At 45.3% G+C, this 17,327-nt stretch overlaps 1 protein-coding gene across 4 annotated transcripts in view; it reads right to left on the bottom strand.

Moving 5' to 3' along the window:
* DNTT (DNA nucleotidylexotransferase) overlaps nucleotides 1-17,327 on the bottom strand; it is a 473,464-nt gene that overhangs the window by 299,095 nt on the left and 157,042 nt on the right. For all 4 annotated transcript variants that reach the window (XM_088477001.1, XM_088477002.1, XM_088477000.1 and 1 more), the window contains 2 exons: nucleotides 16,302-16,373; nucleotides 6,384-6,507 (listed from right to left, as the gene is read on the bottom strand). In XM_088477001.1, coding sequence (XP_088333127.1) covers nucleotides 6,384-6,507; nucleotides 16,302-16,373 — 196 coding nt within the window. The remainder of the gene's footprint in view (nucleotides 1-6,383; nucleotides 6,508-16,301; nucleotides 16,374-17,327) is intronic.

Genomic DNA, 17,327 nt, shown 5'->3' with positions numbered 1-17,327 from the left:
CTTCCCGCTCCCTAAACCTAACCCTCCCGGGCTGGTGCCTAACCCTAACCTACCCCCAGAGGTGCTTAATCCTAACCCTCCCCCGTAGGGGTGCCTAACCTTAACCTTCCCCTCCAAAACCTAACCCTGCTACACTCCCTAAACTGAACCCACCCCCCCCCCCCCCCGCAGCTAACGCTAAGGATGTCCTGGACTTACCTCATTCGGGCTGTCGTCCTTTGGCGTTCCGGCGGCGGGATTCAGATAGGTGTCAGTATTTTGACACCTATCTGAAGTCCCCCGTTGAGCTTCTTATGTCGGGATATAGACCGGCGGCATTTAGTCTATAAACTGCATCCCGTTCTTTTTATGTGTTAAAAAGCATCAACAGACAATGCAAAAGCATGATTCTGCCCCTGAGGAGGCAATTCATTTGGTGCCTATGTCCTGCTGCACATCATTGCTTATTATGGTAGCCCAAAATCTACAGGGTGCGATGACATGGTGGAATGCTAGTGGTTGCGAGGTGCTGGTGAAATGGGCGGAATGCCGGCACCTTGCGGTTATCAATGCTAATTGCCCTCTTAGTATTAAGACTTCTCCTCTCTTCTCCCACACTTGGTATTTACCATTTATATATTCAGTTTAAGTTATTAGTTTGTTCTCTTGTTTATGGAAGTACTGTAGCATTAAAACAATATATGATAGCTAAAAATAGAGGGCCTGATTCAGAGATATCTCAATGCCGATATTTACGCAGATCCAGAGATTGTTTGCCATTGCGCATTCGTGTAAGCCGCACTGCGCACATGCAGGGATTTGTTTGCGATTGCACTTGCACAGAGGATCTCCTTGCAAAGTGAGTGACAGGTAGTCAGCTTTTTGGGTGGTTACGGGGGTGGTTAAAATAAACGCATCAGTGTCTGAACGTTTAAACGCTGTTTCGTGGACGTGCATAAATTAGACATTGTGATCTCCTTCGCAGCATGAGAGTCCTCTGCGTGTCAGGAGAGCCGCAGTGTTTGCAGCTGGTCAAACTTGTCGTACATGCTGCGTGACTGGCCGATGTGCGCAGATGTTACCGATGTTTGCACTGTTGCACGTCGTCAGACGGCTATGAGACGGAAGCCCTGGATGTCCCTATGCTCAGCTAAGCTTTGGAAGGCATTAGCATATTTTTGAAACTGCGATCCATACATCAGGCCCAGAGTCAGTAATCACAGGCATGGGAGTAACTACCATAGGTGCAAGGGGTGCAGCTGCTATGGGGCCCAGAGCTGAGGGAGGCCCATCTTCCTTGTCAAAGTTACATGTGTTATATACATTTTTCACCATTGGGTGCTACATAGGGGACCTTACAAAGTTTGCTATGGGGCCTTCAAATACCTAGTTACACCCCTGATCTTAGGGTTACAATAATAAAAATAATTTATATCATACCATGTCATTTTCTGTTAAATAGAATTTATAACATATCAATCAGTTCTTTATTATCAATGAGCTGCAGAAGAATCCAGTAACATTATGGAGCCCTTATATGAAACAAAACTTTACAGCCAATCCTCTAACAACAGCAGTTGTGGGGGGACTGTAGCAATTTAGAGTATTGGAGCTGTTTGGAAAGGGCATAGCGCAGCTGATATCGGTGATAGGCTTCTATAGGGGCTGTGATAATGTACAGTCACCAAAATCAGGGAAGCACCCGCCTGCTGTGTGCCTCAGTGCTGATAACGTCTTCCCACTGCTGCATTCTGCTTAACTTACAGGGGCTGTACAAAGGGAAGTGAAGGCAGACCTGACAACCAACAATCATCTCACAAGTTCTCTCCAGAGGCAGAGGAAACGGAAGCATCGCATGTGATTAGATCTGGTACAAGTGGATTAAATTGCATATATATTTATTTAGTCTGACATAGTGATGGATGTGTGAATTTGTAGCCATGCATGACAGGTACACTTTAATGTTTTTAAAATTACACAGGCGCTTATATATAGTCCATAAGCTGTTTAAGCAGCTTTATGTTGAGTCTTTCAAGTAGAGGTTATTGAAAGGCACAGCATGGAGCTGTCTGCAGGGGTGGAAGTGTATTTCTAAATGTTCCGTCAAGAGATCGCAACTTTCACGTTCATAATTTTACACAAAGTTATACATTGTTTGAGTTTAACTCTGTACCAACATTTAAGGGAATATACAGTCATACGAGATGCATTTATGGCTTATTTATATATATTTGTCACTAAATATAATGGTCCCGATTTTGAGTTGGACGCATCCGCGGCCACTTTTCCATTTATCCGCGACATCCTCCTGTGTATACTGGAGATCTGTGCGACTGCATGTGGAAGCCCATCACACCCACTGTTATTCTATCCGCAGATGCCATCTTTAGTTTATGGACTTGCACCCACCCCAGATCCGTTTGAAACAGTTGTCCCATCCACACCGCATGCTACACTCTAGCAAGGAAGATGGCAACACTCCCATGGCGCCCCGCGAGACGGAACAGTTCACCACCCAGAATCGCCCATTTCACGTAAAACTGATCCATCCATCGATGTACCACATCTGTACGCACGAGCCATCTCCATCCCTGCACATATGCCTGATCCAGTGCATGCTGAGTCACCAATTTGTTCCTATGACCTATGAAATCCATGAGATCTGTCCCCATTTCTAATTGTGTCTGGCTCAGAATCAGGCGCAAGGAATCAAAGTAGTCAACTTACAGATGCTGTTAGTGCGCCTAATTCACATTGGGCCTCGGGGGCTGGCTGGCAACTTTCAGCCAGGGGGGCAAACACAAGCAAGTGGCCCAGGCTTTACTACCATCATTTAGGAGCTTGACCCAATAGGGTAATGCCATCTCCAGATTCAGTTTAGTTAAGGATGCGCAGTGCACATGTATATCCTTACACTAAATTTATTTCAACCTTGCTTCATCTTTTTGGCTGCACCTAATTGGCAAGCAAAGGCCAGAACTCCAAATGGCAAAATAGGTTCTGGGGAGCACATAAAGGAAGGAAAGGAAGAAATAAAGCAGGAAAAACATTTAAGGAGACTGTGGATACACACCAATATTTTATTTTTTATATATATAATATATATACATACACACGTCACTCTGGGAATATTTCTTACCATATGCGCCTTAATGCAGTGCCCCTTGTACAGTTCCCCCAATGCAGTGCCCCCAGTAGTGGTCCCCCTTATGCAGGCCCCCAGTAGTGACCCTTTTACAATACCCCCAGTAGTGGTCCCCCATTAGTTCCCCTTATACAGTGCCCCCAGTAGTGGTCCCCCTTATCCAGGCCCTCAGTAGTGATTCCCCCTATGCAGTGCCCCCTATACAGTGCCCCCTGTAATGGTCCCCCCTATGCAGGCCCCCAGTAGTGCCCCTTCATATGCAGGCACCCAGTAGTGATCCCCCCTATGCAGTGCCCCTTATACAGTGTCCCCTGTAGTGGTCCCCCATATGCAGGCCCCCAGTAGTGCCCCTTCTTATGCAGACCCCTAGTAGTGATCCCCCCTATGCAGTGTCCCTTATACAGTGTCCCTTGTAGTGGTCCCCCCTATGCAGGCCCCCAGTAGTGCCCTTTCTTATGCAGCCCCCCAGTAGTGATCCCCCTATGCAGTGCCCCTTCTTATGCAGGCACCCAGTAGTGATCCCCCCTATGCAGTGCCCCTTATACAGTGTCCCCAGGAGTGGTCCCCTTATGCAGACCCCCAGTAGTGCCCCTTATACAGTGCTCCCAGTAGTTGTCCCCCTTATGCAGGCCACCAGTAGTGATCCCCTAACGCAGAGCCCCAGGGCCAGCAGTGGTCCCACCTGTGTAGTGCCCCCAGTAGTAAGCCCCTTATATAGTGCCCCCAGTAGTAGTCCCCCTATGCAGTACCCCCAGTAGTGCCCTTTATATAGTACCCCCAGTAGTAGTCCCCCTCTATGCAGTGCCTCCAGTAGTAGCCCTCCCCCCAGTAGTAGACCCCAGTAGTGCCGCCCCGATGCAGTACCCCCAGTAGTGCCCTTTATCTAGTGCCCCCAGTAGTAGTCCCCCCCTATGTAGTGCCCCCAGTAGCAGTCCTCCCCCAGTAATAGATCCCAGTAGTAGTCCCTCTTCCGATGCAGTGCCCCCAGTAGTAGTCCCCCCCATAATGCAGTACCCCCAGTAGCAGTCCCGCTTCCATGATGCAGTGCCCCCAGTAGTAGTCCCCCCCAATGCAGTGCCCCAATAATAGTCCTCCCCCCCAGTAGTAGACCCCAGTAGTGGCGCCCCCCTCCAGACACACACAAACATAAAAAAAAAATTTAAAAACCACCTGAATCCCTGCTCCGGCTCCTGCTCCTGCCACCGCCATCTGCTCCTCAATTTTCACATCGCGCCGGGCCGCTCTGCATAATGGGAGAGACGTCATGATGCCATGAGGTCTCTCCCATTACCCACTGCAGGAGCCGGAAGGATGGAGCTCATGAGTGGGCTCCAGGCCGGCTCCAGCAGTGGGCGCAGCAGTCAATGAGCCACTGCCTCTAACCCTCCGCCCACCCGTGCCCTCCCTTCTACTGGCGGCTGGCGGCCCCAGTGCTGCACAATTGTACCAGCCCGGGGGGCAGATGGCACCCTGCCCCCCGGCTCAGTCCGCCACTGTTGGGCCTGTTTCAGAGGTGCATGCTATTGCAGCCATGACTGCGTCTTTATGCTAATACCGATGGGATTCATACAGATGTCCGCCAGCTGCGGCGCTAATCTGCCACTGTGCGTATTAAGACATACAATTGATGACATCATCAAACATTGCACCAGCCCTATGGACGAGCAGATTGTCCATCTGAACATGGCCGCTGGTGTCAGTGCATCTGTGGTAAAAGACACAGTTGCTGACCACGATACGTCCACGTCTGGAAAGTCACCACCCTGTTACCATTCAGAAACACCCACCGAAATTTCATCTCTCTGCATCCAGATTCGTTCTGCGGCTCCTGGCGGTAATCATCGAGACACATGGGCAGTGCGACTCGAACATATGCGCAAACTGAGAACATTGACCGCTAGCGTGCAACATCGACACTGCGTCCACCTCTGAATCAGGCCAATTGGGCTTTAGTATCACCAACAGGGACTGTAATGACATTGTATTCCAATACATATACTTTAATATGGAGGTGGTCCCCCTTTTTGCTGCTATAACAGCTTCCACTCTTCTTGGAAGGCTTTCCACAAGATTTTGAAGCATTTCTGTGGGAATTTGTGCCCATTCATTCTGTAGAGCATTTATGAGGTCAGGCACTGATGTTGGATGAGAAAGCCTGGCTCGCAGTCTCCATTCCAGTTCATCCCAAAGGTGCTCGATGGGGTTGAGGTCAGAGCTCTGCGCAAGCCAGTCACGTTCTTCTACACCGAATTCATTAAACCATGTCTTTATAGACCCTGCTTTGTGCACTGGGGCACAGTCATGTTAAAATAGAAAAGGGCCTTCACCAAGCTGTTGCCACAGAGTTGGAAGACTAGCATTGCCTAAAATGTCTTGGTATGCTAAAGCATTAATATTGCCCTTCACTGGAGATAAGGGGCCTAGCCCAAACACTGAAAAACAGCCCCATACCGTTATCCCCCCTCCACCAAACTTCACAGTTGGAACAATGCAGTCAGGCAGGTAACGTTCACCCGGCATCTACCAAACCCAGACTCGCCCATCTGACTGCCAAACAGAGAAGCGTGATTCATCACTACACAGAACACGTTTCCACTGCTCCACAGTCCAGTGTCTGTGTGCTTTACACCATTCCATCTGATGCTTGGCGTTGGACTTGGTGATGAGAGGTTTGCATGCAGCTGCTCGCCATGGAAACCCATTCCATTAAGCTCCAGCTGCACATTTTTTGTTCTTACATTAATGCCAGTGGAAGTATGTAACTCTTCTGCTATGGAATCAGCAGAGCGTTTCTGACTTTTACGCACCATGCGCCTTAGCAGTCTCTGACCCCGCTCTGTGATTTTACGTGGTCTTCTGCTTTGTGGCTGAGTTGCTGTTGTTCCTAAATGCTTCCACTTTGTAATAATATCACTTGCAGTTGACCGTGGAATATCCAGCAGGGATGAAATGTCACTAACCGTCTTATTGCAATGGTGGCATCCTATCACAGTACCACGCTTGAAGTCCCATTTTGTATCACTAATGTTTGCAAATGGAGACTGCAAGCTTGATTTTATACACCTGTGGCAATGGGTCTATTTGAAACACCTCAGTTCAATAATTAACAGGTGTGGCCAAATACTTTTGTCCATATAGTGCATAACAATTAATTATAGCAATACGTTATGTACGGGATTCACCACACGTGTTCCCTTTTACTCTAGAAAGATCTATTACTAAAATAAAGTGGATGGAAATATTATTACAAATGGGTTACCATGTTTCTGCATGCTGGTTAACTTCAGTTCCTTGTTATTCTTTACATCTTCCAATGTCCGAAGACCCATTCTGTACCACTTTTCGGCAGTCATCAAGCCCACTCCAAAGATAGATGTAAAATTCTGTTGGAAAAACAAAACTACTAAAAATGTAAATTGTAAAAAGGTATAAAGGTATATTTCATTTTTGAAGTTTTCATATTTTCATTAACTCTGACAATGGATCAAGGAGAAAGCGAGAAGAGAGCGGGGGGAGAGGAGAGAAGTAACCTGACGAGACTATGAGGTAATATCCTTAAAAACATCAATACAGAAAATGTTTGCGATATTGTCGATTTGAGATTAAGTTGTAGTTTATCAACTAGGCATTGATTGAGCATTTATCCAAGGCTGCAAGATCCGGTTAAATAACTGGTGCCTGTCATTGATAAACGCTATAATCTTTTCATTATTCATAATGTATGAGTCTCTGTTTTTGACAGTAGTAATTGAGAGACTCAATATTTGCCATTTAGAAGCCGGATAGATCTTCACACAAGTAAACTGAATAAAACTTTGTGCTTTATTGTGTATCTTGAAAGTTTGTCTACAGCTGATATCTAGGAAATGTTGGGGTCTATTTAGCAAGCACAAAAATAAAGTAAATCAAATACAGTTAAGTATCCCAGATATGTAAGAAAGGGTTAACGGAGAAGCTAATCTCCGTTAATGCCCAACTCCTACAACATCGCATTGTACATAGCCAGCCATTGCTCTCTATAGGGCCTTTAAATCAATCTTTTGTTTACAAAAATTATGTGAAAATGGGTGTTTTGTTTTCACAACCATATCACATTATTTTAGTATCACCTAAATGTATCAAAGGGCTTTTGGGGTAGATTTGTAAAAAAATAAAAAAATGGACACTCCCCCAGAGTGACAGAAACTGGGGAAGTGACATGAGGCCACGCCCAGTGACTCACGGCCATGCCCCTGTGATTTGTGGACAAGCGCCTTCATTTTGGTCAGTGGCGTAACTATAAATTTTGCTCCCCCCTGCCAACAAAGTTACAGACCCCCCCCCCCCTTCCCCATGGCATTTTGGTAAAATAATCGCAGAGACGTTCATACACAATTTGGCTCCCAGTACAAATGTTTCAAATGTGCCCCCACCCCCCCTAGACAGTTTGAGTATTATCCCTCCTTATAGTAATGCCCTAATGCCCCTTACACATTATGCCACACAGTGTAATGCCCCTTACACATTATTCCACACCCCCTGCACCTCACACTACCTGCTTCTCTCACCCACCCTCTGTACCTCACACTACCTGCTTCTCTCACCCACCCCCTGCACCTCACACTACCTGCTTTCCCCCCTCCCCCTGTACCTCACACTAACTGCTTCCCCCCCACCCCCTGCGCTTTACACTAACTGCTTCCCCCCCACCCCCTGCGCTTTACACTACCTGCTTCCCGCCACCACCTGTGCCTCACACTACCTGCTTCCCTATCCTACTCCCTGCACCTCACAGTGCTCACACTACTTTGCCCCAGTTACAGTACCTCTCAGTCCCCCTTTGCTGACAGAGACCGGCTGCATCTCCTCCTTCCCATCCACAATGCTCTACGTGGGCGGCTAGGCACCAAGCAGGGCACTCCTTTGATCAGCGCTGCCTGAGACTGGCTGCTTCTCCTCCCCCTCTCAAGGCAGGCAGTGGCCTCTCTCCGCGGCAGCTCAGTACCCAGCAGGAACACACACACACACATCTTCAGCGCTGGCATAGTGAATCGGATCCCGAGTGCCAGGGCATGAAGGCAGAATACAGTGGCAGCTTAAACTTTGAGCCGACTTCTGATGATGGATCCCATGCGGCGTCCTCATCAGCTGCCTCAACGTTCCCCTCCCCGAGCATGCACACACACACAGCGGCAGCAGGGAGGCGGAGCTGAGGAAACTGACGGGAGGGAGGCGATGCTGAGGACAGCGTTGCAAGGAGGCGGAGCAGCGGACAGTTTGCCGGTAGGGAGGCTGCGCTGCGGAATCCAGACCGACCCATCTGGCCAGTCTGGCCCTGCCTGTCTGTACCCCCTGGGTGCCTAACAGTAACAGACGCTAGAGGTCCAGTAGGACCTCTAATGTATGTCTCCTCCTATCCGATGCCCATTTTTGGAGGGCCCGTTTTCAGCAGATTGCATGCGGACAGCTAGTCCGCATGGAATCTGCAGCCCCCAAGCCACCGCGCCCCACAAGCCTTCGCGCCCCCAAGCCACCGCGGGGTCTGCAGGAGCTGTAGTTACGCCACTGATTATGGTTCATTACCAGGAGCTAAAGTCACATCTGAATATGGACACAAGTCCTGATTCTCAGATTCACGCTAATGTAACTGCGATCTCTCAAGGATCGCAACTGCGAAAATATGCTAATGTCTTCCAAAGCTTACCCGAGCATAGGGACACACATTGCCGCCCTCTCATATCTGTCCGACGACGTGCATCAACTTAAACATCGAGAACATCGACGCAGTTCAGGCAGCCACGCAGCTTCTGAGTGAAGTCTGACCTGTCAGAAACACTGCGTCTCTCCTGACACGCTGAGAGCTCTCAGGCTGCGAAGGAGATCGCAATGGATAATTTATGCACGCCCATGAAACAGCATTTAAACAGTCAGACACGCCTGCGTTTCCTTAGCCTTCCCCGTTACCTCCCCCAACGCTCACTACCTGTCACTCACTTTGCGAGTGAATCCTCTGTGTGAGTGCAATCGCAAACCAAATGCTGCGCGTGCACAGAATGGCTTTCACGCATGTGCAATGGCTACAAATTGCTCAATCTGTGTAAGTATCGGCATTGCGTAAATCTCTAAAATCAGGCCCAGAGTCTTTATGAAACTCTTAGTCATCATCGGTTATGGAGGAGACTGGGGGTATGGGGATTTATACTTGTGGCTGTGCCACTCACGTAGAAGCATCCTGCACCTAGAAACAACAGCCATATGCCCTCAAATTAAAATTCACAAGTGCATTGGGGAAAAATACATAAAATATAGCTAATAAATAAAACTAGCGATGCTGCAAACACACACATTTCCTATAGCTATATACCGCAAAGACACTTAGACAAAACTCCAACTTGTAGATGAATGATCGTATTACTTTTCCTCAGCACAAGACATAATGATTTGAGTAATGATGGCAATGTAAATGTAAATAGTTATTACAATTACAGTATGACAGCAAGCAAGGTGAGCCTGCATTGCAAATGCAAAATGATCCAAATCAAGGGCACCTTCATTGTAATATCTCAAGCATATTGCATTGTCAGTGATGATTGAACTGATGAAAACAGTGATCATTGATTCCTATGGTAAACACCTCTTCAAATACAAGAGAACATGGTTTCCAATATCCCTTGTTCTAGTTAAGGTCTGCAGCATAACTATAGGAAGGCAGCATCAGAAAGTGCAATGTTAAAGTTCTTTTAATGAACTTTATAAAACTACAGAATGTTGTTAGGCCATTTTATATAATGCTGCAGTCAGTTGCTAATCAGGCTCCAGCCTAGGGCGCTGGGATTTGGGGGGAAGGGGGGGCAGTGAGCCGACAGTTTGGTAGTGAAATTATGATTTGAAAACATTCTGACTGTGTTCCGTCCTGACTCTTTCATCTAGGAGTAGGCAGTACCAGATTAAGCCTACGAGTGGCCCAGGGCTCTTAAGGTAGAGGGGCCCATGCCCACTCTTCCGGCCTTCCCCCTCTTGTCAGCATGTCCCCACTCATCAACTCCGGCCCACCCCCCTTGTCATCTAGCCCACCCTCACTCGTCATCCTGCTCGTCAACAATCGTCGTCCAGCCAGCCCCAACTTCTCCGGCCCCTACCTGGCCAGTGCAGCATCGTGCTCTGGCCAGGTAGGGGGCTGAGAGTGGGGGCCCTGGGGCACTTTTCCCCGTTCCCCCACTTAATCTGTTTTAGGGAGTAGGACAAGATGTGGCGTGGCTCAACTTTTTGCCGCAGATGGAATTAACACTCCTATTGCATACTATTTCCAATTACTGCATCTATGCGCACTTCCGATTCCCGACCAATTCAATTGGAAAAAACACTTGCATGATCATTTTGGCTGTTAATAGCCCCATTTAGAGTGGGGGGGAAAGTGGGAAAATCACCCTGTACCCCCCAATATTGCAAGACAATATTGTATTGTAGAAAAGATGTCTATTAGAGGCCAAAATAAAAATATTTGGGGTTCTCAAAATGTTTCAAATGGCTGATTTTTGAATTTTTTTTATAAAAGTGAAAAAATCATACAAAATATTTTTTCATGGAAATAAATGCTCTAGTTTCATTTGGGGTGCAAAAAAAGTGTAATTTGTATCAAATTTGTGAAAAAATACCTGTAATTCCCACCTGCAAGGCTAGAAACACATGTCCCATCCATCCAACACCCTCATATACTAATATCCCCATATACTGTATACCTCCATATAAAGTAGGTTAATTAAACACTAATAAGAGCCCAATTAATTATTAGGGGGGGTGTCCCACGGGTTCTGTACCAAGCCCCGACATTTCTACCTTATAATAGGGATTTTCAGAAACTTTTAACCTTCTCAGTGACAGCAAAAAAAAAGCTGTGTTAAATCCCATTGAAAATGACCGTGGTTAATTGAAAAGGAAATAACTTGTGGCTGGCCATATTAAGTTGAATTGCGGGTTACCGCAGCTAAATGAATATGACCCTATGAATATGGTGCATCTCCAGGATGTGGGCTACATGTTACTTTAATATAGATATATATGTTGCATGTGTTTGTGTTATAATCTGCTCCAATATACCACAGTTAATTATAGCATTACAATATTGAATGCAGCACAGTGGACTGAGGTTTGTTTAATCCAAAGTGCGTAAAATTACTCCTTATATGAGAATTATACATATTGCTTGATTTATCTCTTTACTTGTAAAGTGGACACGGCCAATGTAATATTTGTGGATGCATACAGTGTATAACCTGTCATGTCTGCATGTATTTCTCAGACTGTCTTTTCCTTGTAAGATGGCACAAGAAGATCTAATTGGTATAAGGTTACTTACTGAACACACCTGTCCACTGTCCCAGTATACATACTGTAGATATGATGGCGGGCTATTTAATCTAATAGTGGCACCCCAAGTGAGTACAGTACCATCTGATGCAGTGCTCAATTAACAGGGTCCCGTACCCTTGAAGCTGAGGTCCCATTTAGGGGGACTAGACATTGGTACAGAGGGGACAGAGCTTGGTGCAATGGGAGGGCGCTATTGTATGTCTGTATTAGCCTATGGCATCCAAAACCTTTAATCAATTGAGCAGGGTCTGTGCATTGAGACAGATAGATTGAGCCCTCGGTGGAACGACTGCCGTGCATGGGAAGTGGCCACTATGGGGCCATGGGTGAAGAGGGGCCCAGTGATGGTGGACGATCTGCTACCAAGGCTCCTGCTGTGTGCAGTTCAATTATGTTTGATCTATAGTTCTGGAACTGATAATCCAAATGGGACTTCACTGCTTACTGCTGAAACCTCTACCTCAAATAATGCTATGTGACCCGGTAATGGAGCGTTATACCCCCAGATCAGCCAATTAAATTAAAACTTGTAACCAAAGCCTATTTGTAGATTTGTCCTACATTTATTACTATCAGTTATTGATCAGATCTGTTGTGAAATACCCTCTATTACACTTTCCCTTTTTTATTTCATAAGTAATTTGCTAAAATTAGATTTTATTTGAAAGTATTTAGTGCTTTTTCAACATCTATCATATATTCACTTATTGTACGAAATATGTTTTTGATTGTTTTCAAAATCCAGAGTAAATAAATCTTTACTTTATGGGTCCAATATATTCCGTCATCTCTAGAAACTAATATTTTCTTAGAAGTAAAGTGTAATAAAAAATGTCAACCCTCACAGTAATTTACCTATAATAGTGCCCATTCTTATTGAAAATGGCTTGGTACATTTCTTCCAGACACATTATTGTATTTCTCATTAAAAGAGATTTATATCTGTTATTTTTAATAATTTTTCATTTATTATTTTTTAAGGTTACATCTGACTATCGCAAAGAGTTTAATTAATGGCAGTAGAAGAAATTATATTGAAACTAATTCTATCCTGAGAACATGAAAATGTCCATATAAAAAAAGCTGGAACCACAATGTACAGTATATTCATATTAACATAATGGTATTCTTAATGAATGAGATTGCCTCTAAATTAATATTATGTTTTGAAAGAGAAGAAAACTTTTCTTAAAAGATAATACTGTGTACCTGATGGTCTTAGCTTCTTATCTTCTAAAATAAAGTAAAGCACTTAAAGGGGTAATACACAGCTTATTGCTGTGATCGTTGAAATATTAGTTAATGTGACTTTCTGCCCTTGCAATACTGAAAAAACTATGGGCCTAATTCAGAGATGGACGCTAATAGATCGCAGCTGCGATTTCGTATGAACGCAGCTGTGAAAATATTCTAATAGTTCCAAAGATCACCCGAGCATAGGGACGCCCACTGCTGCCTTCTCATGTGCGTAGAACATTGCTTACCTGCGTAAATATCATCGACGCACATCGAGCAGCCCTTGCGGTAGGTCTGATTAGCCGCAAATACTGCAGCTCTTCTAACATGCAGAGAGAGCTCTCACGCTGCGTATAAGATCGCAGTGGCTCATTTATGCGTGCCCATGAACTGGTGTTCAACCATACAGATATTCATGTATTTTTCTGACCACCCCAACTGTTACCGTCACCAAATGCTGACAACCTATCACTCACTTTACGTCCGTAATCGCAAGACAATCGCAAAGCATGTACGCGGTGCGGCTTATACGCATGTGCAATGGCAAACAGACGCTCGATCTGCGTAAAATCACCATTGCGTCCATCTCTGAATCACGCCTTATGTCAGCTCCATCCATTTTAGGTGCATGAGCAAAGGACAAGCTAGGACAATTGAACCCAATTGGAGGATTAGAATGGTAACAGCAGCACAGAGTATTTCTGCACAACAAGCTCTTACAGCACATGTACATATTTAGGCAAATCCCATGTGAGAAATTAGGCCAATCTACAGATCTTTAATAACAACACAGTAGCATTTGGAGGCACCCATCACAGTGATGCAGGATCATGCATCTGACTTGTTTATATGGGTTACAAATGCTAATATAATTAATTATTAAAAGGAATTAAAGGTATGGCATTTATAAACAATTTGGAGAATGATGAATGTGACCAGTAAACGGCTCCAACTCTCTACAAAACTCTCTTGCCATCACTGCCTGCAGATAGAAAAGTATGGTGCACTACAGTGATAACAGATTGTATCCCCATGTCTACTAGTTACTAACACATTCGTAATAATATTAGATAAATACAGGAAACATAAATTTGCAGAAAAAAATTTCAGCAAATTGTATGGTGGCGAGGAAAAGGACAACCATTTATCAGTGGAACCATGAACATCAACAAGGCTTGGGGGATGGTAGACCGGCCCAGGTGCACCAATTAAAAACACAGAGTATCCAACTCCCCTTCCAATTACTGAAAAGACAACCCACCTGTCAGGGTGGTGTTACTCACCTCAGTAGGGTGCCGGTTCAAATCCCAGCAGCGGAAGCCCGGCAGTGAAGATCCCGACACGTGAGTGTTTTTTCTATTTACTAATCTAACCTCCCTCCCCCAACCCTAACCCTCCCTTAGGGGTGCCTAACCCTAACCTCCCCCCCAAGTACCTAACCCCCCTTTAAGTGCCTAAACCTAACCCTCCCTTCCCCACAGCCTAACCCTAAGTCACCCGGGGGGTGCCTAACCCTATCCTCCCCTCGGGGGTGCCTAACCCTATCCCCCCCTTCCCCTAGCCTAACCCTAACCTCCCGGGGGGTGGCCTAACCCTAAGTTTCCCCCCGGGAGCCCCTAACCTAACCCTCCCTCTCCCAAGGCTGTCTGCGCCCACTTACCTTCGATCGGTAAGCCAGGTGTCGGGCTCCCAGTGTAGGTCTAATGACAGGCGTCGGGATTTTGACATCGGTCAATAGACACTTGCCGGGATTAGAAAGTCAGAATGCCAACGGTCGGCATTTAGACTGTCGGCATCCCGTAGGGTGGTATCAATCTTGTCTGCACTGAGAAGGATAGCGCACCTCAACAAATAAATGCACCAAGATGGCCTCGGAGCTGTTCTTTCCAAGGCAAACCGAACAAGAAAACCACCACTACAGATAACAAGCAGACAATAAACAACAAACTTGGGGGAAGGTGGGAATTTTCAGCAAACAAAGGGGCCTATGGGCCTGATTCAGAGCCGCTCGTAAGCGGCCGCTCGTTCGTTCCGAGCGATGTTCGCACATCTGCGCATGCATATGGGTTTTAGTACGCATGCGCGAACCAGTCAGTGCGGTCGAAAATAGTGTGCTCGCAAAATAGCGAATGCAAGCTAATTTGAGTGACAGGATGAGGCGTTTGTGGGTGGTAACAGGGGAAGGTGCTTGAAAACGGGGAGTGGAGATCCGAACGCAGGCGTGCCAAACAGTCAAAACGGGTGTTTTAAGGGTGTGCATAATTAACAAAGCAGCGTCATCGACCACGTCACTTGGTTGTCTTTAAGCCTGAACTGTTCGCATGATTGCGGAAGGAAAATCCAACCACAAGCACTGCGAGCAGTTCATACGCCTTTCGATGTACTCGATTAATCAAATAAATAGCGGAGATGACGTATGATGCGAGCGGCAGGGGGCGTTTTTCCCAAAATAGTGAGCGCATGTTTCGTTCGCTCATTCAGACATAGAGGCGTCAACAGACCGCAAAGTGCGAGCGCTTAATTTAAATAGCCAGCCCCTTTTTCTGAACGAGCGGCCGCAAATAGCGTCCAGCTCTGAATCAGGCCCTATGACCAGACAACCCCATGTTAGGCTCCCCAACTTAGAGTTCCTCTTCTACCCAATAGCCTACCCGGCCTGTCATACAACCAACTACCCCAAAACACTGTCATATTAAGAGCTGACATTCAGGCCAAAATATGTCTCAACCTTGGGGTTTAACAGCCTTCATGATTAAAAATATCCTTCTGTTGTCAAGAATGTTGTATACTGGCCCTTTTTCACCACATTTCCTAATAGAAGTGGCCCTTTTACAAAGTGATTTACTGGAGGTGAGCAGCATTTTCAAAACTGAAACTTTTTCTGCATTTGGCTGTAAAATGTTGCACACTTTGCCAGAATAATTTAGCCATACGTTTTTCCAGTGCTACCCCAACACAACAGAGCCATTACTGTCCCAGCTCTAATTCTAGGCTATAAATTCTGCAATATGCAAACTTATAATTACATGTTTGGCTACTGGACCATACTGGGACTTGCAGCCCAAGGGTATGGAGAAGAGCCCTGGTGCTACTGGTACCATGGCTGGCTATGCTCAGGAGGTGGGACCTGCATCCATATTTATGAGCCCAACCCCATTTGGGGAACCAGCCCTGGTGCCAGCTGGCCTGGGGCTGGATGGAATCATGGTGTGGGAACCTCACACTGCTGGTAGACCCTTTATGGTTCCACAAGCCAAGGTTGGCAAAGCTCAGTGATGGCTACGCTGAAATCAGGGAGGACCAAACATTTTTTACCCAAATTTGAGGTAGCCAGCACTGTGCTAAAAGTTGCAGTGCTGGTTAAAAAGTGGGTGGGAGAATGCAATGATTTAACAAAAATTTTGGAACAATCATTTTTGGCTGTTTTTCGGTAGCCAACCGATTATTGTTTGCAGCCACACCTACACTATGCTGATTGGAATGATAATTGTATAGTGGATGCCAGTTTAGGAATAACAGTTTTGAAATGACCATTGCTTTCTCCAATTCACATTCTTCTGTACAGATGCATACTTAAATTACTAAGAAGTACCTTAAATGATTTATATCTCTCTGAATTTACCACTTCTACAACTCTTTGACTTTTTCCATCTTCAAGGATCTCCTAAACAATAAGTACATATTAATTAAAATTGAAAACAAGCATATTTTAACTACAATTATTAAATAATTAGATATATAATATACATACATTTAAATTTGTATTTACTATACTAGCTTTATTACACTTATAATACCCCTGGCTTCAATGGAAGCATTAGGACACTGTTGTACCGTATCCTATGTCGAAGCTGGATAATTGGCTGAGACAGAATCAGTTTTAAAATTAGATCGGAGCGACGCCATCTTACGAATGGCGACAAGACTCCATCTTAGAAATAGGTCACACAGTGCCATTTTGTCAAAACCACATAGTACACAAAACACAACGTAAAATTGCTAATAAGTAGCACGGCCAGCTTTTTAACAATCTTCCCCAAACACATACCGACGGTGTTTGACATACATAAAAATGACTTTCCAACACATTAAAATCACCACAGTCTTAAATATGAACAGCACTAAAAAGTAGCAAATTAGTGGTGTTTTCCCTGCATTCACATTAACACATACACGCGATGTTAAACAGTGCACAAGCAAAATAGCTAATTATTAGCACGTTCAGCTTTTTAACGATCCCTACACAACCAATACCGACTTAGACCCATCCAGCTTAGTGTTGCTCGCTAAGTACCCCACAGACCCCCAGACGCACAATGCTATTTAGTGTCGTTCTCCCTTGCATACATACACTTAAAGCAATAGTTCCGTAGTGCAAAAGGGTTATTATTACATGATTCATTCACAATGCAAGCGTGTAAAGAAATGACTGTTTTCTACAACTAAGGTTTAGTACATGATAAGTAAACCGTGTTTAGTGTTGTACTGATCTACTCTGTCTCAACAGCTTTCCGGTATCATCGGTGAGAATATCGCAACATGCATTGTCAACTTATGGACTGTAGAGAGTTAAAACACTAAAATGTACTGTGTAATGTTAGCAGCTTAGATTTGCATG

This window comes from Taudactylus pleione, unplaced genomic scaffold (assembly GCF_031769625.1).
Source record: "Taudactylus pleione unplaced genomic scaffold, aTauple2 ptg000198l, whole genome shotgun sequence".
NCBI lineage: Eukaryota > Metazoa > Chordata > Amphibia > Anura > Myobatrachidae > Taudactylus > Taudactylus pleione.
The sequence above is the reverse complement of the archived record's forward strand: the minus strand, read 5'-3'. Positions and strand labels throughout refer to the sequence as shown.